General features: G+C 40.3%; 1 protein-coding gene across 18 annotated transcripts in view; it reads left to right on the top strand.

Annotated features, from left to right (window-relative positions):
• l(1)G0196 (inositol hexakisphosphate and diphosphoinositol-pentakisphosphate kinase) overlaps window positions 1–25,716 on the top strand; it is a 1,071,245-nt gene that overhangs the window by 892,108 nt on the left and 153,421 nt on the right. For all 18 annotated transcript variants that reach the window (XM_070103279.1, XM_070103273.1, XM_070103280.1 and 15 more), the window contains one exon: window positions 20,031–20,082. In XM_070103279.1, coding sequence (XP_069959380.1) covers window positions 20,031–20,082 — 52 coding nt within the window. The remainder of the gene's footprint in view (window positions 1–20,030; window positions 20,083–25,716) is intronic.

Genomic DNA, 25,716 nt, shown 5'->3' with positions numbered 1-25,716 from the left:
TTCTCACCCTTTTTACTGCAGGGTTGGGACTAGAAGCTTTCTTGGGGCCCATGGTGACTTATTTTGCAGGTACAATCACTAAAAACACTGTGATAATATGAAATGTTCTGATTGTATGCGTGGATGCGACGGCACTGGCTGGCTTGTAAACACTGGCGCACTCAGGCCACATGTGGACGCGTCTCAAACAAATCGCATAGGGTGAGTATTTTAGCGTTAGCTGAGGCAAAATTTTTGCGTTAAAATGTATCGTTAGCTGGATTTAACGTTAGGTGATGCCATCATTAGCTGAGGGTCCACTGTATGTTCATTGCACCTTACTTTGGTCTCACAGGCCACAGAAGTTATGTGAAAAAATAAAATAGTGAAAAAACAAGAAACCTTTGAATGGAAGTAAACCAAAGTTTACCGGGTGAGCTGCATTCGCCACTGTTGCCATATGTGGCTCATTTGCTGCCAACTTTACTCCTCTATATCTCGGTAAATATCAATTGCAATTTTTTTTGGGGGGGGGAGGGTTAAACCAATCAGAAAATTAATCTTAACATTTTGATAAGTGGTTTTTTTTTTTTCTTAAACCCTTTGAGGATCGACAGGTCCTCTCCAAGATTTGTTCTCAGGGTCAGCCAAATTTAAAAAAAAAAAAACTATTTTTTCTTATGAAAAGATAGAGAATCTTTTCCCGATCATAATGACACCAAAAGTATGAATTTTGATGGAAAACTTACGGAATTATGCTCTCGCGAAGTTAGCGGTCTCGACAATGTTTATGCATCAGTTTGAGCCCTATTTTCGGCCAATTCCTGTGTACTAGTCGACAAAAATCATAACTATTTCTCTAGAACTCCATTTTTTTTTATTGAATGAGTACAAGAAACCACCTATTTACTGATTTCAACTATCCAATACAGTGGTCAGAATTTAGCAATTTTGCCAATTTCACACAAATTTCAAAAGATGCCAATTTCCAAATAGGGTCCAGAATAAACAAGAAAGACATTCATGGCACTAAAATAACATTTCCTCCGTTCGTTAGTCACATCCCCAGGCCCCTCTTATATTTCTTTGGCTTTCCACTTTCAATTTTTATTCTTACAAAAAATAGGAGATTTACTGTTATGCAGACTACTGCATTAGTGTAGAAATGGTATAAATAATATCAGCGCACTTGTGAAAGAATATTAGACTCACCAGTTGACGTGTATTGGACGCTTGGCATGATTTGTTTACTTTTGAACTTTGGTAAAAATCGAACATTTCTGCTACTTTGAGCTCAATTTCAAGGTACTTTTCATTGTAAAACCAGTCAAAATCATCTCAATTTCTGTAATATGTCTTCCATTCTATAAAATGAGACCAAGAAAACTAGAATACAATAATAAATACCATACAAAAATACAGTGCAAAGTCGCTGTTTTATTCCAAAAACACGGTCAAAGTTTTTTTTTTCTCGTTATGCACTGTGTGCTGCAGGATTTTTTATACTGTGCACACTGACCACATAGACCCATTCTTTCATATGTATGCCTACCAGCTTTCTCCCACTAGATTTGAGGGTGCTAGAATTTAGGCATACTAGTACATCAAAAACCCTGGGTCATAAGCCATACTAGTATGGCCGAAACCCTCAAAAGGTTAATATTTTTCAACACCAGGAGACACTTCAGGATTTAGGGTTGCGACAATCAAAGGGTTAAAGCAGGAAGGCCTGTCAAAGAGTGTATGTTTAGTGCTGGCTGGTTCCACAATTTTAAGTTGCGTAATAAGTTACATAATACATGTACAGTGGACCCCTGCTTTATGATCAGCTCCCAATGCGACCAATTATGTAAGTGTGTTTGTACGTGTATGTTTGGGGATCTGAAATGGACTAATCTAATTCACAATATTCCTTATGGGACCAAATTCGTTCAGTAATGGCAACTGAGCATACTTTTGGAATGAAATAATATCGTAAGCCGGGGGTCCACTGTATTAAGTTTTCTAGTGAAAGTGCCTCAGATGATCATACAGCAGCAAGTAATTTCCTTGCTGAATTTTAGGAAATTATTTCTGAGGGTGGCTACAAGCCACATCAAGTGTTTAATGCTGACGAGACAAGTGTTTTTTTTCTTTTTTTTTTTTTTTTTTTTTTTTTTTTTTTTTTTTTTTTTTTTTTTTTTTTTTTTTTTTTTTTTTTTTTTTTTTTTTTTGAGAAAAAGATGCCATTGAGAACTTATTTCAGCCAGCAAGAGAAAAGTGCACCGGCCTTCAAGGCAGCAAAGGATCGCTTCACCTTGCTCCTTTGCGGTAATGCATCAGGTGATTTCAAGCATAAGCCCATGGTTATTTACCAATCTAAGAATCCTCGGGCTTTGAAAGGTGCAGATAAAAACACAATGCCAGTAATTTGGAGGTCAACCCAATCAGCATGGATGACAGAAGAAATATTTATTGACTGGTTTAAGCATCACTTTATTCCTGAAGTTAAGTTTTACCTGCACAGCAGTCCATCCACCTCAGCCCAGTAGGGCCACACCATGCATCTCCACTCTCTTCACAATCACTGACATACACCAGCAACCACAATTTAAGGTAAATAATATTTCTGTTACATTTGTAATCTTAAGCAACAAAAACAACATTATCATTTTTATTTTTTTGTAATTTCTGGATGTATGAAAGAAAAAAGTTGTTTGGCTTTTTGGGGGTCCCAGGAACATAACCCTATTTTTCCCATAAGTTCTTCAGTTTATATAACACAGATTTATCTAACGTGGCATTTTCAGGAATGTAACTACCATGTAATATGAAGGGCTACTGTAGTTTACTTGCTAGGTTTCAAGACTATCAACTCCACATGGGTCATTAAGGTTATATTTCATCTGTACACTGATATTCAAAGGTGCTTTAATCCTCCTCCTTCACCCCCCATTTAAAAAAAAATTAAGTTTTAGTGTATCTACAATGAGATATATTGTATGCCTCTTGTTGTGTATGTGCTGTGATACACAACTCTGTATAGTATATATACCTTGTGAGATATATACCTCAGTTTGTATACCATGTGAGATTGTACCTTATAGTGTAAATACACTTATATATACACCTCTCAGCATATACATACTGAGATGCACACCTCTCAGTATATATAGCCTGTGATCCTTTCATGTTCTATATAGTGCACAGTTTGTGTGGTAGTATGTTTTCTTGTTTTGTACAGAGCTCTGAATGACCACTGAGTCATGGCACTATACAACTGTGCACTCCACAATTCCTTCCTACTCTGACGGCAACAATTCATTCGGTAAATTTAGCATGCACGTACTATTTCAGGTAAGCACCAGTCAGTGTCTTGCTTTGCTTGCATGGCTCATATATGTATGTTTATGTGCAATTTACATTACTAAAGTACTTATTTCTATTCGTGTTACATAATATTGTAAAAAACATGCAATTTTTTAATATATTGGGTGTTTTTTTAATCAGGGTGACCAGAAGAAAGAAAAAAATTACCATTACTTGAGCCCTACCTACTTTTTTTTGAGAACAGGTATTATTGTTTCAGTGATGACCAATTACAGGTATTCTTCCCAACTCCAAAACTCAGATATGGTAGATCTGTTTTCCTGCATCCTATATTACTATGCCTAAGTTCTAACAACTCATCAGTATAGTAATTACTAGGTGAGCTCAACCTCACAAACGCGCTTTATTATTCATTAAAAAAAATTCAAATACTGTATAGCCACCAAACTGATGGTTAACCCTTTGAGTGTCGAGACCCGTGCTTGCAAACTTGCTCATAGTATCGAAGAATTTAAAAAAAAAAAAAATCTTATGAAAGATACAGACTCTTTTTCCAAAGGTAATGAAACCAAAAGTTTGAAGTTTGATGGAAAACTTATGAAATTACGCTCTCGTGAAGTTAGTGGTCTCGGCAGTATTTACACATTGGTGATTTCGCTCACTTTGAGCCCTTTTATGGACCAATTCCTTTATTCCGCTCGTCCAAACTGATAGCTATTTCACTAGACATCTTTTTATTGTATCGATTTAATACAAGAAACTACCCATTTACCTATTTCAACTACACAAAAAAAGTTATCAGAAATTACTAATTTGGTCAATTTTATACAAAATTCAACAAAGGACAATTTTAAAATAAGGGCCAGAATAAACAATGCAGACATTCCTGGCACTAAAATAACATTTTTCTCTGTTCATTAGTCATGTCTCCAGGCCCCTCTTATTTATAGTATGATGTTATTCAAATTGCTGCATAATTTGTAATACAGTGGAACCTTGGCTTACGAATGCCCCACCTTGCGAATTTTTCAGGATATGAACAGTCGCTCAATCGATTTTTTGTTTCTGGAGACGAACGAAATTTCAGGATGCGAACTTTCCCCTCAAGGGAGGTTCCTTAGTGAGGGGCTCTTGATCAAGGGAATTGGATCTGTGCTCCACTTCCCTAAATTAATAATAATAATAATAATTATTAGTATTATTATAGTACATATGTTTTAAATGTTATGCCTTTGGTCATAACACCAACAAATGCAGTACTCAAGGGCAGATTTGTAGCATTTGCTCTGGCCAACATTCATATCGAGATTGTAATAATAAAAATACACCCAAATGTGTCCTCTGCAACGGAAAACATCATGCTGTTTCTGCTATTTGTCCTGAAAGGAAAAAGGAAATGTAGAAAATTATTGAAGCCAAGAAATTGTCCACTTCTAAGAAGACCACTCCCCAGGCACCGCCAACAATGTCCCAAACTTCCTTCCCAGCTCTGCCTGGATCAAGTGGGACTCCTCAGGTCTCTACCAATGGTTCCAATGTTTGGAATTCTGCCCCTCTTGGAGCGCCCCACCTACAACATACACAAACGCAACAACAAGGTTCAGTCTCATCTCCTATGGAAGCTTTCTACAACAGATGGGAACATAAAAAGTCCGGGCTGAATGGTACTGCCCTTGATACTGGCCATGTAGTCAGAAACTGTAAGGCTGGAGATGATGTCCTGGTAGTCAGTAAATGGGGGGCTGATAGTGCTGTCCTGGGAGACAGTAATGGGGAAGCTGGAGGTGCTGTCCTGGGAGACAGTAATGGTGAAGCTAGAGGTGCTGTCCTGGGAGGCAGTAATGGTGAAGCTGGAGATGCTGTCCTGGGAGACAGTAATGGTGAAGCTGGAGGTGCTGTCCTGGGAGACAGTAATGGTGAAGCTGGAGATGCTGTCCTGGGAGACAGTAATGGGGAAGCTGGAGATGCTGTCCTGGGAGACAGTAATGGTGAAGCTGGAGATTTTGTCCAGGTAGTCGGGAATTATACGCAGGAAGGAATACATATAAATGACCTCATAGGGGACAGGAGCCATAGTAGGGAAACAAGTGTAGTCAAAGATAAGATAAAACCAATATTGCAAACTAGAAATACCGCAGGAAATAGCAAACAAGAGGACTCCACTAGCAATAGTGAGGATATATTACCAAAAACAACTGGTGGGAGCTCCATTGTTGGTGCTAGGGAGGATAGAAGTAAGACAGGGAAACATGCACCAACAGGGAATACAGTCACAGAAACCCAAGGCAAACGGAAACCAAGCCTGTGCACATACTATGCACTCGGTATCTGCTGGCATGGGAAATCTGGAAAAACAGATGGGACGTGCAACTATGACCACCCTAGGAAATGCCATGCCCATATGACAACAGGAAAATGCAAACTCCCTTCCTGTAAGCTTTTTCACCCTGAACTGTGTACCTCTTCAGTACAGGAAAGACTGTGCTATAACTTAAATTGCCAGGCATACCATCTAAAGGGGACAAAAAGATACAAAACATCCAGGCCATGGGAAAACCTGGGTAGCCACAGCCACTCAAGAGGGAGAGGTTTTTTAGTGCCAGGAAGGAAAAAAAACTGGCAGGAAATGGCAGAAATCGTACACCAAATCCAGTCATCCCTTGAGTGGAACCACAGTCGATGGCCTCCACTCCAAACCAACAGATACAGATACTAATGCCGGAAAAAAAATCCCCCCCCAGTACCAACAATACCACCAGTCCGATAACATTCTTCTTTGCAAATATACAGGGTCTAAAGCCAGCAACAAACAACAAAATACCTTTCATCCGTGGACTGCTTGCAGAGGCAAAGGCAATGTTCGCGGCTTTCACTGAGACCCACATAAAGGATCACTTGGACAACGAAATATGGATCCCAGGTTACAACCTATACAGATGTGACAGAGTGAACAGGCAAAAGGGGGGGGTTGGCCTGTACATTGCAGAGTCACTTGTTTGCACAGAACTGCTAAATGCCTCAAATGATGTAGTGGAAGTTTTAGCAGTAAAGGTTGAGAACTAAAACCTAGTCATTGTGATAGTCTACAAGCCTCCGGATGCAACATCCCAGCAGTTCCAGGAACAGCTGTTAAAAATTGACCACTGTCTGGAAAACCTTCCAGCTCCTGCACCCAACATCTTGCTCCTGGGGGATTTCAACTTAAGGCACCTAAAATGGAGGAATATAGCAAATAATATTGTTGCAGTAATAACACCAGGAGGCAGCTCTGATGAAAACTCACACTCACGCGAGCTTTTAAATCTCTGCACAAAATTCAATTTAAACCAGCAAATAATAGAGCCTACTAGACTGGAGAATACACTAGACCTCATCTTCACTAACAATGATGATCTGATAAGAAATATCACCATATCAAAAACAATATACTCAGATCTCAACATAATTGAGGTTCAGTCATGTATGCGCGGAGCCCCAGACCGCCATAATGAGATTAGTCACGAGGGAGCATTCACCAAATTCAACTTCAATAACAAAAACATAAAGTGGGACCAAGTAAACCAAGTCCTAACCGATATAAGCTGGGAAGATATACTAAGCAACACAGATCCCAACTTATGCCTAGAACAGATTAACTCGGTGGCACTCGATGTATGCACAAGGCTTATTCCTCTAAGAAAAAGGAGGAGTAGATGTAAAACAGAAAGAGACAGGCGCTCCCTTTACAGGCGACGGAAAAGAATAACAGAGCGGCTAAAAGAGGTCAATATATCTGAAATGCGTAGGGAGACACTGGTCAGAGAAATAGCAAGCATCGAACTTAAGCTAAAAGAATCCTTTAGGAGTCAGGAATCGCGGGAAGAACTAAAAGCCATAAATGAAATCGAAAGAAACCCAAAGTATTTCTTCTCCTATGCCAAATCAAAATCGAGAACAACGTCCAGTATTGGGCCCCTACTTAAACAAGATGGGTCCTACACAGATGACAGCAAGGAAATGAGTGAGCTACTCAAGTCCCAATATGACTCAGTTTTTAGCAAGCCGCTAACCAGACTGAGAGTCGAAGATCAAAATGAATTTTTTATGAGAGAGCCACAAAATTTGATTAACACAAGCCTATCCGATGTTATCCTGACGCCAAATGACTTCGAACAGGCGATAAATGACATGCCCATGCACTCTGCCCCAGGGCCAGACTCATGGAACTCTGTGTTCATCAAGAACTGCAAGAAGCCCCTATCACGAGCCTTTTCCATCCTATGGAGAGGGAGCATGGACACGGGGGTCGTCCCACAGTTACTAAAAACAACAGACATAGCCCCACTCCACAAAGGGGGCAGTAAAGCAACAGCAAAGAACTACAGACCAATAGCACTAACATCCCATATCATAAAAATCTTTGAAAGGGTCCTAAGAAGCAAGATCACCACGCATCTAGAAACCCATCAGTTACACAACCCAGGGCAACATGGGTTTAGAACAGGTCACTCCTGTCTGTCTCAACTATTGGACCACTACGACAAGGTCCTAAATGCTCTAGAAGACAAAAAGAATGCAGATGTAATATATACAGACTTTGCAAAAGCCTTCGACAAGTGTGACCATGGCGTAATAGCGCACAAAATGCGTGCTAAAGGAATAACAGGAAAAGTCGGTCGATGGATCTATAATTTCCTCACTAACAGAACACAGAGAGTAGTCGTCAACAGAGTAAAGTCCGAGGCAGCTACGGTGAAAAGCTCTGTTCCACAAGGCACAGTACTCGCTCCCATCTTGTTCCTCATCCTTATATCCGACATAGACAAGGATGTCAGCCACAGCACCGTGTCTTCCTTTGCAGATGACACCCGAATCTGCATGACAGTGTCTTCCATTGCAGACACTGCAAAGCTCCAGGCAGACATCAACCAAATCTTTCAGTGGGCTGCAGAAAACAATATGAAGTTCAACGATGAGAAATTTCAATTACTCAGATATGGTAAACATGAGGAAATTAAATCTTCATCAGAGTACAAAACAAATTCTGGCCACAAAATAGAGCGAAACACCAACGTCAAAGACCTGGGAGTGATCATGTCGGAGGATCTCACCTTCAAGGACCATAACATTGTATCAATCGCATCTGCTAGAAAAATGACAGGATGGATAATGAGAACCTTCAAAACTAGGGAGGCCAAGCCCATGATGACACTCTTCAGGTCTAAACCTTGGTAATAAATACCGACAAGTTGGTTTAGAAAGACATGTAAGCAAACACTATAACATATTTATTAGAAAACGTTTCGGTCCTGGGACCTTGATCACTTCTTTTCTAGAAGAAGAATGCACTTACATAACACAAGCCTTTACACGTCTTCAGTTCCCATCTTTCTTCATCCGAGATTGCAGACTCAAGGCACAAGCTATCCTCAACAAACCGCCCATGGAACAGCCCCCTAAACAGTTCATAGTACTCCCATGTGGCGATGTTGCCACGAATACTCGCCGGGCACTTGCTATGAGTAACATCAACGTTTCCACCATAAACACATCCTCTATCAAAGACCTCACTACTAAACGCAGCCCCACACCTCTAACTTCTACAGCAGGCGTCTACACGATCCCTTGTGGGTTCTGTCCCAAGAAATATGTAGGCGAGACAGGCAGAGATCTTGCAGTCCGCCTGAATGAGCATCGAAATGCCTCTAACAGAGACGATGTAAGGTACGCCTGTGTCCTCCACAGAGACTCAACGGGGCATTTGATGAACTGGAACGAGGCACAACTCATTCTCACCGAACCAGACCTCAGACGCCGACGGTGCCTAGAAGCCTCACTAATCACCGTCACCGACACTATAGAACGCAACACTGGAAACTACAAAATTTCAAAAACATTGGCATACATGATACTTAAGCAGCACCAACCCAACAACACAGGAGTCACATGATTTCATCGTCTACTGGTCCTCATCATAGACAGAGGTTGTTTTGATAAGGACCTGCCTCGCATGGGCCAGTAGGCCTTCTACAGTGTTCCTCCATTCTTATGTTCTTATGACATTCCTCAGGTCACGTGCGTCACATCTCACTCTCCGCCTATATATATAATGTCTTTCTACCTCTGTATGTTAGAAGTGATCAAGGTCCCAGGACCGAAACGTTTTCTAATAAATATGTTATAGTGTTTGCTTACGTGTCTTTCTAAACCAACTCTTCAGGTCACTTGTTCTATCTAGGCTGGAATATTGCTGCACACTAACAGCACCTTTCAAGGCAGGTGAAATTGCCGACCTAGAAAATGTACAGAGAACTTTCACGGCGCGCATAACGGAGATAAAACACCTCAATTATTGGGAGCGCTTGAGGTTCCTAAACCTGTATTCCCTGGAACGCAGGAGGGAAAGATACATGATTATATACACCTGGAAAATCCTAGAGGGACTAGTACCGAACTTGCACACGAAAATCACTCACTACGAAAGCAAAAGACTTGGCAGACGATGCACCATCCCCCCAATGAAAAGCAGGGGTGTCACTAGCACGTTAAGAGACCATACAATAAGTGTCAGGGGCCCGAGACTGTTCAACTGCCTCCCAGCACACATAAGGGGGATTACCAACAGACCCCTGGCAGTCTTCAAGCTGGCACTGGACAAGCACCTAAAGTCAGTTCCGGATCAGCCGGGCTGTGGCTCGTACGTTGGTTTGCGTGCAGCCAGCAGCAACAGCCTGGTTGATCAGGCTCTGATCCACCAGGAGGCCTGGTCTCAGACCGGGCCGCGGGGGCGTTGACCCCCAGAACTCTCTCCAGGTAAACTCCAGGTATGTCTCAGGTATCCACAGCCGGGGATATGACGAGAGCACAACTAATGTATATGATGGCCAAAGACATAGCAGGTGGTGACATTCAACTCTGCTCTCAGGTTTTAAATGATCTGTTAATGGCTAATGGGATCACTCCCATCACCATCCCAGAAAATGTGAAGGCTATTATGACCAAGCCTTCTCATAACAAGAAGTATGTACCCTACTCTACATCTAAAAATAAGCCTAAGTCATCCCTGGCCCAGGGATCGCCCACCTTGCATACCCAGGTTGTCAACTCCCCTCAACCTGATAAGTCAACACTTGAACATAACAATGCCCCAGAAATTGGTGCCTACTCTCCAGCTATTGAAGCTGATCCTGTCGAACAGGAACTTTCCCAGGGTAACTCACCTTGCCTACCTAATTTTCCCTTGGAGCCTCCAGAGTCTCCCATTAACTCTCACGAGCCTCTGCTTCCTGTAACAGGGAATATCATACCTCAGTTTTCTGATGATGACTCTAACGATTCTAATGAGTCTGTTAATATTACCACCTCTAGTGAAGATGATGGCATTTTTAATACACAAGCAACTACTCAGCAGTTCCCTCCTTCCGTTGACGGGTCCAGCAGGGATAGTGTGGATAATAAACATGACATTACTTGCAGGCGTTCAGACCGCAGTACACGAGCGAAGTGCAAGAAATAATGGGGATTACAATTTTTCAACTTGATGTTCAACATTTCTTTAATAACCATTACCTCCTTGAGGTTGAACTACATAATTACAAACCTGATGTTATACTCTTGAACGAGACAGCTGCAAGAGTTGATCAACATATTAAATTACGTGGTTACTCTACTGTGGAGAAATCGAGAGGACCCTTTAGTGGTGTAGCCATCTTAGTTAAATTAGGCTATACTTTTAAAAATATTCATGTTGATGAAGATAACATTCTTGCAATAGAAATGACAACGTCTCATGGACAACTAGTGATAGGAACTGGATATTTTCCCCCGAGACAACAATATATAGAGTCAATTCCTCTACATAGGATATTAAGCAGAAATATTCCAACAATTCTAGCAGGAGATTTTAATGCTCATCACCCTGCCCTCTTCAACTGTGGAGCTGGTATTACACTGGGTGACTTAAAAGGAAAGCAACTATTTAATATCATGACAGCTAGAAACTTGTCATTTCAAGGCCCATTCTTTAAATCGTACATTGGACCTCATCCAGGGACACCAGATATAGTACTGACAAACAGAGACTGTGACATCTTTCACTGTCGTATCTCTCCTGGTGGAAACGTAGGATCTGACCATATCCCCGTTATAATACAACTACAAACTTCTCCATTTAGAATCCCTGTACCTCCTAAACCCAATCTTAACACCCTAGGATTTGACCCCTTCAGGGCATTTCTGGGTGAGGATGAAATTGTGTCATTGGAAAATCTACCTTCCACTGCAATTGATGATGCAATCCAGTCCCTGCATAATCGAATAATTGAAGCTACTAATGCAACTTGTCAATTAGCTTCCACAAAGATATACCAACAATATAAACCTACTAGGGAAATTAGAGACAATTTAAGAAATTATCAAGCAGAATGTCGAAGGCATCTTCAAACGCGACAACCACCAGTAGCTACACTGCACCGATTAAGGCAAGAATTAATTAACATGATTAGTCATCACAAACGGGACTTATGGAAATTGCTAGTTCTTCAAGCTAATCAGTATAAACGTGAACCAGCAAAATTTTGGAGTAAGATCCGACAACTTTTAGGGGCAAAGCACAGGGCTCCTAACTACCTAAATAAATAACACAAAGGCACAATACCGTGACTGGAACAATACACAAATAACCCGCACATAAAAGAGAGAAGTGTAGTGTATCCTAACTACCTAGTTCATACCTTCACTGATGAGGATGATGAAGATGTTGAAATTAAACTTGACGATCCACAGGACCAGGCTAATTTGATGGGTGATGTATGGGAGAAAATTCTCTCCCACAATAACAGTCGTCATTTTAACAATAATCATTATCAGTTGGTAAATGAATGGAGAGATGAGAACTTGGATGATCTACAACCACTACCTTCCATTGATACTTCAACTCTTGAAGATACCCACCCGCTTACTAGACCTATTACATTACTAGAGATGAGTCAGGTCATTGGAAGAATGCGAAATAGAGCCCCTGGCCTCTCTGGAATAACAATGAAACAGATAAAGTTCCTACCTAGAAATTGTAAACAGTCTTTGGTAAATATCTTTAATGCCATCTTGGCCTCAGGACATTTTCCAGTGGTTTTTAAGACTGCCAGGATGATCTTTCTTGGTAAGCCCAATAAAGACATCCACCAACCTGGGAACTATAGACCTATATCTTTACTTGAAGTTACTGGAAAAGTTCTTGAGAAAGTCATTTCCAACAGATTGAACTACTATATGGAGTTTAATCACTTTTTTACTGAAAAACAATTTGGCTTTAGAACACATAGAGGTACCAATCATGCAATAAATGTTATTTTCGATACTGTAGCAAGTCTAAAACATAAGGGCAATCTTGCCTTAATTGCCACGAGAGATGTTCATAAAGCTTTTGATAGCTTATGGCATGATGGCCTTATATACAAACTCATTGACCTACCAGACCATAACTGGACTTTTCTCAGATTAATACATAATTTCTTAACTCAAAGAAAAATCATTCCCACCTTTCATGGCAGGTCGGCAGAGCCTTTTATACCGACAGCTGGTGTCCCACAAGGTTCTTGTCTAAGTCCAATTCTATTCAACATTTATGTGAATGACCTTCCTCAACCAGAGTTTAATGATACAGTTGTAACACAGTTTGCAGATGATGTTATTCATGTCGTCTCATCAACTCCGGTAACAGGAAAATACAAGTATGAGAGAGTCATAGAAAAAATGAATATTGAACTTCGTCAAACATCTAATTGGGAAAAGAAATGGAGAATTAGACTAATCCTGACAAGGTCCTTGTTAGCACGATAGGATGTTTTGCATCAACCATCGAAGATAAAGGGGGTATCTCCATCAGAGGTACACCTGTAGCCATTAGAAACCCTAACAAGATTTTGGGATATGAAATAGACAGGCTGCTCCACTCAACATCTCATGTAACTAAAAAGATCAACATAGCCAAAGCCGGTCTTAGCAGTCTCTTTCGATTCAATCAAGCCCCTCAACATGTCAAAAAACATCTATATAAAATGTTAATAAGACCTATACTCGAATACCCTTGTGTCCCAATGTCATTAACAACAAAGACCAATATGCTACGGTTACAAAGGGTCTAGAATAGAGCTCTTCGCTTCATTACCGATACCAGGAGGAGAGACAGAGTTAAAATGGCAGATTTACACATACAACAAGATATTACTGCCATAAATGTACACCTTGACACCGTAAAAAAGAAACAACTCTATACAATGCAAGAACTATACATGCCAGATAGAGAACATCCTATACAAGTGGTAAATACCAATGATTATATCATCAATACTCCTCCTCACAGGACTCAAAGAATGACTCTCCCACAGAGGGTTCGTCGTTTTATACATAAAGATGATTACCCTCGACCCATGATATTGAGCAACCTCCCTGATGAAGATGATTGGGTAACACCAGAACCCTTCTATGTTTACTGAAAACATCATCGCCCCCAATTAGGGAGACATCTTATATAACAATCTAATGTAAAAATTATGCTATTTACTATGGCTGGACACCACCTGTAAGAAGCCATTGTCACGTAATTCTATAAACTGGCCAGAAAATTATTGCCTTCATTGTTGCATACATATCCGTTGTGCAATCGCAAAAAAAAAAAAAAAAAAAAAAAAAAAAAAAAAAAAATGCAACTTGTATAATTACTACCAATTCAGAGTCATGTACTTATATATATCTGTTATATCTATGTGACTCTGATGGGTTAGTCTTATACCCCTTAAAGAATATCTTATCATTTCACGTACACTTTTTAAATTACACCAAAGTGGTTGGGCCACTTACCTTTTATATCCTACCTCTCTCCCCCCTCCCACCCTTTTCCAAGATTTCTATCCTTACCCATCCTTCTTCCTTACCCATCTCACCAAAGCTCTGGTCTGGACAAGAAACAAGAAACAAGAAAGTACATACGTACTAATAATAATAATACACTGCAGCAGGCCTGTTGGCCCATACTAGGCAGGTCCTACACAATTCATCCTACTAACAGAATATTTGCCCTACTCAATTTTCAGTGCTACCCAAGTAATAAACTTTAATAATCCTATTTACTCATGTGCAAGTCCCACTCAAATACAACCCCTCTCACTCGTGTATTTATCCAACCTAAATTTGAAACTATACAAGGTTTTAGCTTTGATAGAACCTTGGGCAGCTTTAACCCTTTGACTGTCGCAACCCCCAATCCTGAGGTGTCTCCTGGTGTCGCAAAATTTAAAAAAAAAAAACTATTTTTTCTTATGAAATGATAGAGAATCTTTTCCCGATTGTAATGACACCAAAAAAACGAAAACTGATGGAATTATGCTCTCGCGAAGTTAGCGACCTCGGCGCTGTTTACAAATCGGCGATTTCGCCCACATTGAGCCCTATTTTCGGCTAATTCCATTGTTCCAGTCGCCCAAACTCATAGCTATTTCTTTAGAACTCCATTTTTTCTATCGATTGAGTACAAGAAACTGCCCATTTACCGATTTCAACTACCCAATAACATGGTCAGAAATTTGCAACTTGGCCAATTTCACGAAAACTAAAAAATATGACAATTTCAAAATAAGGTCCAGAATGAACTATGCAGACATTCCTGGCTCTAAAATAACATTTTCTTTGTTCATCAGTCACGTCTCCAGGCCCCACTGATATTACTCTTGCTTTCTATTTTGAATTTTTATTCAAACAAAAAATAGAAGACTTACTATTATGCAGACTACTGCAATACTGTAATAATTGTATAAATAACATCAACCCATTCATGACTGCATATTAGAATGGCTAGTTGGACATTTATTGGACAATGGCATCATTTGTTTACTTTTGAACATTGGCAAAAATCAAACATTTCCCCTACTTTGAGCTCCATTTCTAGGTTCTTTTTATAGTAAAATCAATCAAAATCACCTCTATTTCTATAATATGTTTTCCGTTCTATCAAATGAGACCAAGAAAACGAGAATACAACCATAAATACTATACGAAAATAGACCACAAAGTCGGCATTTTAATTAAAAAAAACGGTCAGTTTTTTTTTTTTTCTCATTATGCACTGCGTGCTCCAGGATTTTTTTTATATGGTGCACACTGACCACACAGACCCATTCTCTCACATGTGGGCCTACCAGCTTTCTCCTGTTTGATTTGAAGCCGCTAAAATTTATGAGTATATATACGTCAAACACGGTACCTCGTAAGACGTATATATACGGCCGTGACAGTCAAAGGGTTAAAAAGATATTGGACAAATATATGAGTGGGAGGGGCTGGGTATGATTGGTGTTGTGGGTACATAATAACATTAGAAAGGGGGAACACTGCAGTAGGCCTGTTGGCCCATACTAGGCAGGTCCTTCACAGATCCAACCCACTAACAGAATAAATGTACCCAAGCAATAAGCATTGACAATTCTGTTCATTCATCTTGACTGTGTGCTAATGGAGTTACAGGAAAGTGACATTGAAGAAATGCTGAACACTGACAATGCTGCACCTGTTATGCATTCCTTGAGTGATGGTGAAATTAGATGAATTGTGATATATAAATAAGCTGTAGAGTTGATATTAGCATCATACTGAAGTATTTTGCCGTTCCTCCTAAGAGCAGGAATTCCGCTGGAATGGATTAATGTCATTTCACTTAATTTATATGAGGAAAATTGACTCAGCATACGAACAAATCGGGATACGAATGAGGTCACGGAACGGATTAAATTCGTAAGCCAAGGTTCCACTGTAATTGTATAAATAATATCAGTACATTCATGAATGCATATTAGACCCACCAGTTAACGTGTATTGGACATGTGATGTGATTTGGTTGCTCTTGAACATCGTCAAAAATCAAACATTTCTGCTATTTTGAGTTCAGTTTCAAGCTACTTTTATTCAGTAAACCATTCAAAATCACCTCTATTTCTGTAATATATTTTCCATTCTATCAAATGAAACCAAGAAAACAAGAATATAACCATAAATACCATACAAAAATTCACCACAAAATCACTGTTTTAAACCAAAACACAGCCGTAGTATTTTTTCCTCATGCACTGCTTGCTGCAGAATTTTTTTTTATACTGCGCACACTAACCACACAGACCCATTCTCTCATATGAAGGCCTACCAACTTTCTCCTGGAAGATTTGAAGCCTCTAGAATTTTGGCATAGTATTATGGGACTGACATTGGCTTCAAAGCCGTAATACTACAGCACTGACACTATGTAAAGTAAAAGGACACAAGTGCTACTAATGTGACATTTTATTGTGGCAACGTTTCGCTCTCCTGGAGCTTTATCAAGCTGTTATGAATAGTACATGAACAAAGAGGGTATACATGTATATAGGCTTAGAGTGAGGTGCAATACTAGTGGTTGTAGTAGTAGTAGTAGTAGTAGTAGTAGCAATACAATATGGTAGAACAATTAACTTGCACATGAGTAAAAGGATATAAAAGCTATTACTTTGGTAACATAAAAATAGGTTAGACAAATATTTATGTTGGAGGCTGGATTAGAGAAGGCCTGTTTCAAAGTTCATCCTCTGTAATGTGCTTGTGTAGTATTAACAGGAGAGACTATGTGATGGCAGGGTTTACTGTTTTCAGGAGGATTCTTGCTAAGACCTCAGAGATGGTGAAGCTACCTTTGTTTTGTTTAATTGTATTAGAAACAGCAGTTAGTGATGATTCAAGGCACTTGCGTCTGCGGAAATTAGTTTCTTTGATCACTAATTGGGTGTCCCTAAATTTCATGAGATGATTGGTGGAATTCCGGTGTTGTACGCAGGCATTGTTCAAGTTATCGTTCCTACAGGCATTAATGTGTTCATTGAGGCGGGTGTCGAGGTTTCTTGCTGTTTCATCTACATAGGTAATTCTACCAAATATATACAGCACTGACACTGAAAGGGTTAATATACAGTATAAAAATGTATTGATATGTCCAGTTTTTTCACATTTAAACTATTGATCATGTAGATGGAGGGAAGTAGGAAATATGTATGTTGAGGCAGTTGATTTACTCTGACACAGCTGTGCCAGAGTAAATCAGCTGCTTCATAATTAGTGATTCCAACAATTCAAGAGTAGGGAAAGTTATTGATAAGTACATATCATAATATGTAAATGGCACTACAGTATTCAATATAATTAGAGGGGTTGCATTAATACCCTAAATGTAGACATCACAGTTAGTGGAGTTCCTCTTTCACATAAACACTAGAAGAAACGAACTTCTGGGGTGATGATGCATTCAGTATACAAAAATTATCAAGTTTCTTTACATTTTAACCTTGATGATAGAGAGGATATGGAAACACCAAGTGTACTAACTGCTGATGCAGGAAGCACCTGATTTATTTCAGTCTCTGGAGACTTATGACTCCTAGGATGATTAATAATTGATATATGAACATTATCAAATTCTTCCTCAATAAGCCATGCATGTCATAAGAGGCAACTAAAATACCAGGAGCAAAGGGCTAATAACCCCTTCTCCTGTATAAATTACTAAATTTTAAAAGAAAAACTTTTGTTGTTCATTTTAGATCACCCTGCCTTGGTGGGATATGGCCAGTTCATTGAAAAAAAAATAAGCATTATTACCAATTTCTTCAGAATTTTTAAATTCAAGAACAAACATTACAGTAGGTCTACTGGCCTAAGTCAAGTAGGTACAGGTCACACCCACTTATGTACCTGTCCAATCTATATTAACCCTTAAACGGTCCAAACGTATATATATGTTCACTCGCGTAGCTCCTCAAATTTTTTGAGAGAGAAAAAACTGTCTTTTTTTTAATAGGAAAAAAGAGCATATGGTACCCAGGCGTCCCCAGTTATTTTAATATGGCGCACAGTGAGTGCGCACACCCATTCTCTCATGTCTAGGTGACTCAGGCTTATCGTGGCAATGTTGAATGAATGACAAAGAAAACGTATATATACGTTTGGGGCGCTATACACGTGAACGTATATACAGTGGACCCCCGGTTAACGATATTTTTTCATTCCAGAAGTATGTTCAGGTGCCAGTACTGACCGAATTTGTTCCCATAAGGAATATTGTGAAGTAGATTAGGCCATTTCAGACCCCCAAACATACACGTACAAACGCACTTACATAAATACACTTACATAATTGGTCGCATTGGGAGGTGATCATTATGCGGGGGTCCACTGTATACGTTTGGACCGTTTAAGGGTTAAAAGCTATACAAAGTTTTTTCTTCAGTGATGCTACTCAGCAGTTTGTTCTGCTCATCCACAACTCTATTGCCATACCAGCACTTCCCTATATCCTTTCTAAATCTAAATTTCTCCATCCTGAATCCATTGCTGCGAGTCCTGGCACTACATATTTCTGGTGATGCAGAAAAACAGTGCCCTTTCATCTCTTGACTTATTCCTAGGTTATGAAAAAATTGAGGACTGAAAGTATACCCCTGACTTACACTGTAGGTTATGCAGAAATTTCATTATTGTGGTGACAGTATTGCTCCCTCTTCCCCTTGTTTTATAAGCCTGGGTCGACTTATGGCCATTAATATACAGTAAGTGGAAAATTTGGAAAAAGTTTCTTCTGGAGCCTAAGTGGAAGTGTGGATGTTTGATGGTTGTATTATTCATGGGATGTCAGGGCTTGATGCAGTAATTCATTTTTTCATCCTTTAAATATATAGTAAAGAAATATTCTCATATACAGTAACTTACAACTAAGAGATGTTCTTACTTGGTTGAAAGTGGAACAATTGAATTAGTAATTCTTGCATGTTTATTATTATATTCTGTACAGTATAAAATTTTTTGGCAGTATTGGCAAGAAGTTTTACTCCATATTATATGTTTCATATTTAACCCTTAAACTGTCCAAACGTAGATCTATGTTGACATGCATAGTGCTGCGAACGTAGATCTACGTCTGATTTTACATGCTTTCAGATAGAGAAAATCAAGGTCGGAACGCTACGCACGTCAATGTAGATCTACGTTTGGACAGTTTAAGGGTTAAACAAATTAATTGTAATTTGCTGTAATCACTTGCTTTCATGTTTTGTAATGACAAATATATTTACAAGTTTAATGAAAATTTATTATCACAGTTCAATAAGGCCCCAACTGAAGAAGTTCTAAGTTACAAGAGTTCCCACTCACATTATTGCCATTTTGGAAACATTTAATTACAGTAAACCCTTGATATGTACATATAGGACCTTGATACAACAAACTTTTAAAATAATGGGTAACTCACTTCATTTTTAATTTTTTATTTAATGTTTATTTCCAGTTTTCGTTTTTAAATTTCATGTAACTAAATTATGTGTACAGTACTGTGTTAGGTATACAGTTTAGTATTTTAGTGCTCACTTTTTTTTTTTTTTGATGAACACTTGGACAATTCCCTTATTTGTCTTTCATATGGAGGGATTACTCTAGATACAGAATATTATGGTTGGGAATGCATTAATTAATTTTTCTTTGTTTCTTATGGGAAAAGGAGTTCTGAGTACCAAACAATCAACGTAAAATGAATTGTGTGAAATGCATTAACATTGTAAGTTGGGGCCGTCTACTGTACTCCTCGTGGTTCCTTGTTTCTGGAAGATCTTGCGATATATTTGTTAATACAATACAATGAACTTTATTTGATATGATTTGTTGAAATGTATACAGTGATTTTTTCTTTTTTTTCACAGGTGTTGCCAGAAAAGTATGTTGAATTTCCAGATGGCGTAATGCAGCCAGGAGGTATGAAAATGACACTGCCTCAAGAAATAACAGTTATTTAAAAATATGTATACAGCCTCTCCTCACTTAACGACGAAGTTCTGTTCCTAAGACCACGTTGGTAAACGAATTCGTCGCTAAGTGAGGAGCATACTATAATGGTAGTGAGTTTGTGTCAGCCATCTCTGATGTTGTTTTAATGTCACCTTTGCACCTTTTATAACATTTCCTGTATATTTTTAAATGTTTATACAGTAGTGTACTGTATATTGTAATAAACAGAATAAAGGAAATTAGCTCTAATACATATTATTTAGGTATGCATACTGGTCAGTGAGCCCATCATAAGTCCGAGTCATCGGTAAAGAGTATGTCACTAAGTGAGGAGAGGCTGTATACATTTTTTTTTTTTTAACAAGTCGGCTGTCTCCCACCGAGGCAGGGTGACCCAAAAAGAAAGGAAATCCCCAAAAAGAAAATACAGTGGACCCCCGCATACCGTTGGCATCACATAACGTTTAATCCGCATACCGCTCGCTTTTATCGCAAAAATTTTGCCTCGCGTACCGCTCAAAAACCCGCTCACCGCTGTTCGTCCGAGACACGTCCAATGTGCGCCCTTAGCCAGCCTCACATGTGCCGCCGGTGGCATTGTTTACCAGCCAGCCTCCGCGGTAACATCCAAGCATACAATCGGAACATTTCGTATTATTACAGTGTTTTTGGTGATTTTATCTGCAAAATAAGTGACCATGGGCCCCAAGAAAGCTTCTAGTGCCAACCCTACAGCAATAAGGGTGAGAATTACTATAGAGATGAAGAAAGAGATCATTGATAAGTATGAAAGTGGAGTGCGTGTCACCGACCTGGCCAGGTTGTACAAGAAACCCCAATCAACCATCGCTACTATTGTGGGCAACAGAAAGGCAATCAAGGAAGCTGTTCTTGCCAAAGGTTTAACTGTGTTTTCGAAACAGAGATCGCAAGTGATGGAAGATGTTGAGAGACTCTTATTGGTGTGGATAAATGAAAAACAGCTAGCAGGAGATAGCGTCTCTCAAGTGATCATAAGCGAAAAGGCTAGGAAGTTGCATGAGGATTTAATTAAAAAAATGCCTGCAACTAGTGATGATGTGAGTGAATTTAAGGCCAGCAAAGGTTGGTTTGAGAGATTTAAGAGGCATAGTGGCATACATAGTGTGATAAGGCATGGTGAGGCTGCCAGTTCGGACCACAAAGCAGCTGAAAAATATGTGCAGGAATTCAAGGAGTACATAGACAGTGAAGGACTGAAACCTGAACAAGTGTTTAATTGTGATGAAACAGGCCTGTTCTGGAAGAAAATGCCAAGCAGGACCTACATTACTCAGGAGGAAAAGGCACTCCCAGGACATAAGCCTATGAAAGACAGGCTTACTTTGTTGATGTGTTCCAATGCTACTGGTGATTGCAAAGTGAAGCCTTTATTAGTGTATCACTCTGAAACTCCCAGACCGTTCAGGCAAAAGAATGTCCTCAAGGAGAATTTGTGTGTGCTGTGGAGGGCAAACAGTAAGGCATGGGTCACTAGGGACTTTTTCTATGACTGGTTACACCATGCATTTGCCCCCAATGTGAGAGATTACCTAACTGAAAAGAAATTAGACCTTAAGTGCCTCCTGGTGTTAGACAATGCCCCTGGTCATCCTACAGACGTGGCAGAGCGACTTTATGGGGACATGAAATTCATTAAGGTGAAGTTTTTGCCTCCTAATACCACTCCTCTCCTGCAGCCCATGGACCAGCAGGTTATTGCAAACTTCAAAAAACTGTACACAAAAGCTCTGTTTGAAAGGTGCTTTGTAGTGACCTCAGAAACTCAACTGACTCTAAGAGAGTTTTGGAGAGAGCACTTTAATATCCTCAATTGTGTAAACCTTATAGGTAAGGCTTGGGAGGGAGTGACTAAGAAGACCTTGAACTCTGCTTGGAAGAAACTGTGGCCAGAATGTGTAGACAAAAGGGATTTTGAAGGGTTTGAGGCTAACCCTAAGAGGATTATGCCAGTTGAGGAATCCATTGTGGCATTGGGAAAGTCCTTGGGGTTGGAGGTTAGTGGGGAGGATGTGGAAGAGTTGGTGGAGGAGGACAATGAAGAACTAACCACTGATGAGCTGATAGATCAACTTCAACAGCAAGAGGCCATACCTGAGGAAACTGGTTCAGAGGAGGGGAGAGAGAAATTGAAGAAGTTGCCTACTACAAAGATTAAGGAAATCTGTGCAATGTGGCTGAAAGTGCAAACCTTTATGGATGAGAATCACCCTCACACAGCTATTGCAAGCCGTGCTGGTGATTATTACACTGACAATGTTGTGAAATACTTTAGGGAAGTCATAAAGGAACGAGAGGTACAGGCCACTATGGACAGATATGTTGTGCGAAAGAAGTCCAGTGACTCTGAAGCTGGTCCTAGTGGCATTAAAAGAAGAAGGGAAGTAACCCCAGAAAAGGACTCGACACCTCAAGTCTTAATGGAAGGGGATTCCCCTTCTAAACACTAACACTCTCTCTCCCCTCCTCCCATCCCATCAATCATCACCAGATCTTCAATAAAAGTAAGTGTCATGTAATTGTGCATGCCTTTTTCAGTTTGTGTGTATTAAAATTAACATTTCATGTGGTAAATTTTTTTTTTTCATACTTTTGGGTGTCTTGCACGGATTAATTTGATTTCCATTATTTCTTATGGGGAAAATTCATTCGCATACCGATCATTTCGCATAACAATGAGCCCTCTTGCATGGATTAAAATTGCTATGCGGGGGTCCACTGTACAGTGGACCCCCGGCATACGATATTAATCCGTTCCTGAGAGCTCATCATATGCCGAAATTATTGTAAGGCGAATTAATTTTCCCCATAAGAAATAATGGAAATTAAATTAATCCGTGCAAGACACCACAAAGTATGAAAAAAAAAAAATTTTTACCACATGAAATATTAATTTTACTACACACAAACTGACACTTACCTTTATTGAAGATCTGGTGATGATTGATGGGATGGGAGGAGGGTAGAGTATGGAAGTTGTTAATGTTTAGAAGGGGAATCCCCTTCCATTAGGACTTTAGGTAGCACGTCCTTTTCCGGGGTTACTTCTCTTCTTCTTTTAATGCCACTAGGACCTGCTGATCATGGTGCAGTAACAGCTGATCGTGGTGCAGCAGCAGCTGACAGTGGTGCAGCAACAGATGACGGTGGTGTAGCAGCAGCTGACTGTGGTGCAGCAGCAGCTGACCGTGGTGCAACAGCAGCTGATCGTGGTTCAGCAACAGCTGAACGTGGTGTAGCAACAGATGACGGTGATGTAGCAACAGCTAACTGTGGTGCAGCAGCAGCTGATCGTGGTGCAACAGCAGCTGACTGTGGTGCAGCAACACATAACGGTGGTGTAGCAGCAGCTGACTGTGGTGCAGCAGCAGCTCACCGTGGTGCAACAGCAGCTCACCGTGCTGCAACAGCAGCTCACCGTGGTTCAGCAACAGCTGACTGGTGCAGCAACAGCTGACCATGGTGCAGCAACAGCTGACTGTGGTGCAGCAACAGCTGACTGTGGTGCAGCAACAGCTGATGGTGGTGCAGCAGCAGCTGACTGTGGTGCAGCAACTGCTGACGGTGGTGCAGCAACAGCTGACCGTGGTACGATAGTACATATTTCCCACCCTTTTTACACATGATCGCTTAAGAGATGGTATCTCCTGCTATCTGTTTTTCGTTTATCCACACCAATAACAGTCTCTCAACATCTTCGAGTACTTGCGATCTCTGTTTCGAAAACAAACTTGCACCTTTTTGCAAGAACAGCTTCCTTGATTGCCATTTTGTTGGCCACAATAGTAGTGATGGTTGATTGGGTTTTGGTGTACAACCTGGCCAGCTCCGAGACACACACTCCACTTTCGTACTTATCAATTATCTCTTTCTTCATTTCCATAGTAATTTTCACCTTTTTTAAGGCACAGTTCGCACTAGAAGCTTTCTTGGGGCCCATGGTGACTTATTTTGCAGGTATCACACTGGCCGATTCCCACCAAGGCAGGGTGGCCCGAAAAAGAAAAACTTTCACCATCATTCACTCCATTACTGTCTTGCCAGAAGGGTGCTTTACACTACAGTTTTTAAACTGCAACATTAACACCCCTCCTTCAGAGTGCAGGCACTGTACTTCCCATCTCCAGGACTCAAGTCCGGCCTGCCGGTTTCCCTGAATCCCTTCATAAATGTTACTTTGCTCACACTCCAACAACACGTCAAGTATTAAAAACCATTTGTCTCCATTCACTCCTATCAAACACGCTCACGCATGCCTGCTGGAAGTCCAAGCCCCTCGCACACAAAACCTCCTTTACCCCCTCCCTCCAACCCTTCCTAGGCCGACCCCTACCCCGCCTTCCTTCCACTACAGACTGATACACTCTTGAAGTCATTCTGTTTCGCTCCATTCTCTCTACATGTCCGAACCACCTCAACAACCCTTCCTCAGCCCTCTGGACAACAGTTTTGGTAATCCCGCACCTCCTCCTAACTTCCAAACTACGAATTCTCTGCATTATATTCACACCACACATTGCCCTCAGACATGACATCTCCACTGCCTCCAGCCTTCTCCTCGCTGCAACATTCATCACCCACGCTTCACACCCATATAAGAGCGTTGGTAAAACTATACTCTCATACATTCCCCTCTTTGCCTCCAAGGACAAAGTTCTTTGTCTCCACAGACTCCTAAGTGCACCACTCACTCTTTTTCCCTCATCAATTCTATGATTCACCTCATCTTTCATAGACCCATCCGCTGACACGTCCACTCCCAAATATCTGAATACGTTCACCTCCTCCATACTCTCTCCCTCCAATCTGATATTCAATCTTTCATCACCTAATCTTTTTGTTATCCTCATAACCTTACTCTTTCCTGTATTCACCTTTAATTTTCTTCTTTTGCACACCCTACCAAATTCATCCACCAATCTCTGCAACTTCTCTTCAGAATCTCCCAAGAGCACAGTGTCATCAGCAAAGAGCAGCTGTGACAACTCCCATTTTGTGTGTGATTCTTTATCTTTTAACTCCACGCCTCTTGCCAAGACCCTCGCATTTACTTCTCTTACAACCCCATCTATAAATATATTAAACAACCACGGTGACATCACACATCCTTGTCTAAGGCCTACCTTTACTGGGAAAAAATTTCCCTCTTTCCTACATACTCTAACTTGAGCCTCACTATCCTCGTAAAAACTCTTCACTGCTTTCAGTAACCTACCTCCTACACCATACACTTGCAACATCTGCCACATTGCCCCCCTATCCACCCTGTCATACGCCTTTTCCAAATCCATAAATGCCACAAAGACCTCTTTAGCCTTATCTAAATACTGTTCACTTATATGTTTCACTGTAAACACCTGGTCCACACACCCCCTACCTTTCCTAAAGCCTCCTTGTTCATCTGCTATCCTATTCTCCGTCTTACTCTTAATTCTTTCAATTATAACTCTACCATACACCTTACCAGGTACACTCAACAGACTTATCCCCCTATAATTTTTGCACTCTCTTTTATCCCCTTTGCCTTTATACAAAGGAACTATGCATGCTCTCTGCCAATCC

This window comes from Cherax quadricarinatus, chromosome 85 (genome assembly GCF_038502225.1).
Source record: "Cherax quadricarinatus isolate ZL_2023a chromosome 85, ASM3850222v1, whole genome shotgun sequence".
Classification (NCBI taxonomy): domain Eukaryota; kingdom Metazoa; phylum Arthropoda; class Malacostraca; order Decapoda; family Parastacidae; genus Cherax; species Cherax quadricarinatus.
The sequence above is the reverse complement of the archived record's forward strand: the minus strand, read 5'-3'. Positions and strand labels throughout refer to the sequence as shown.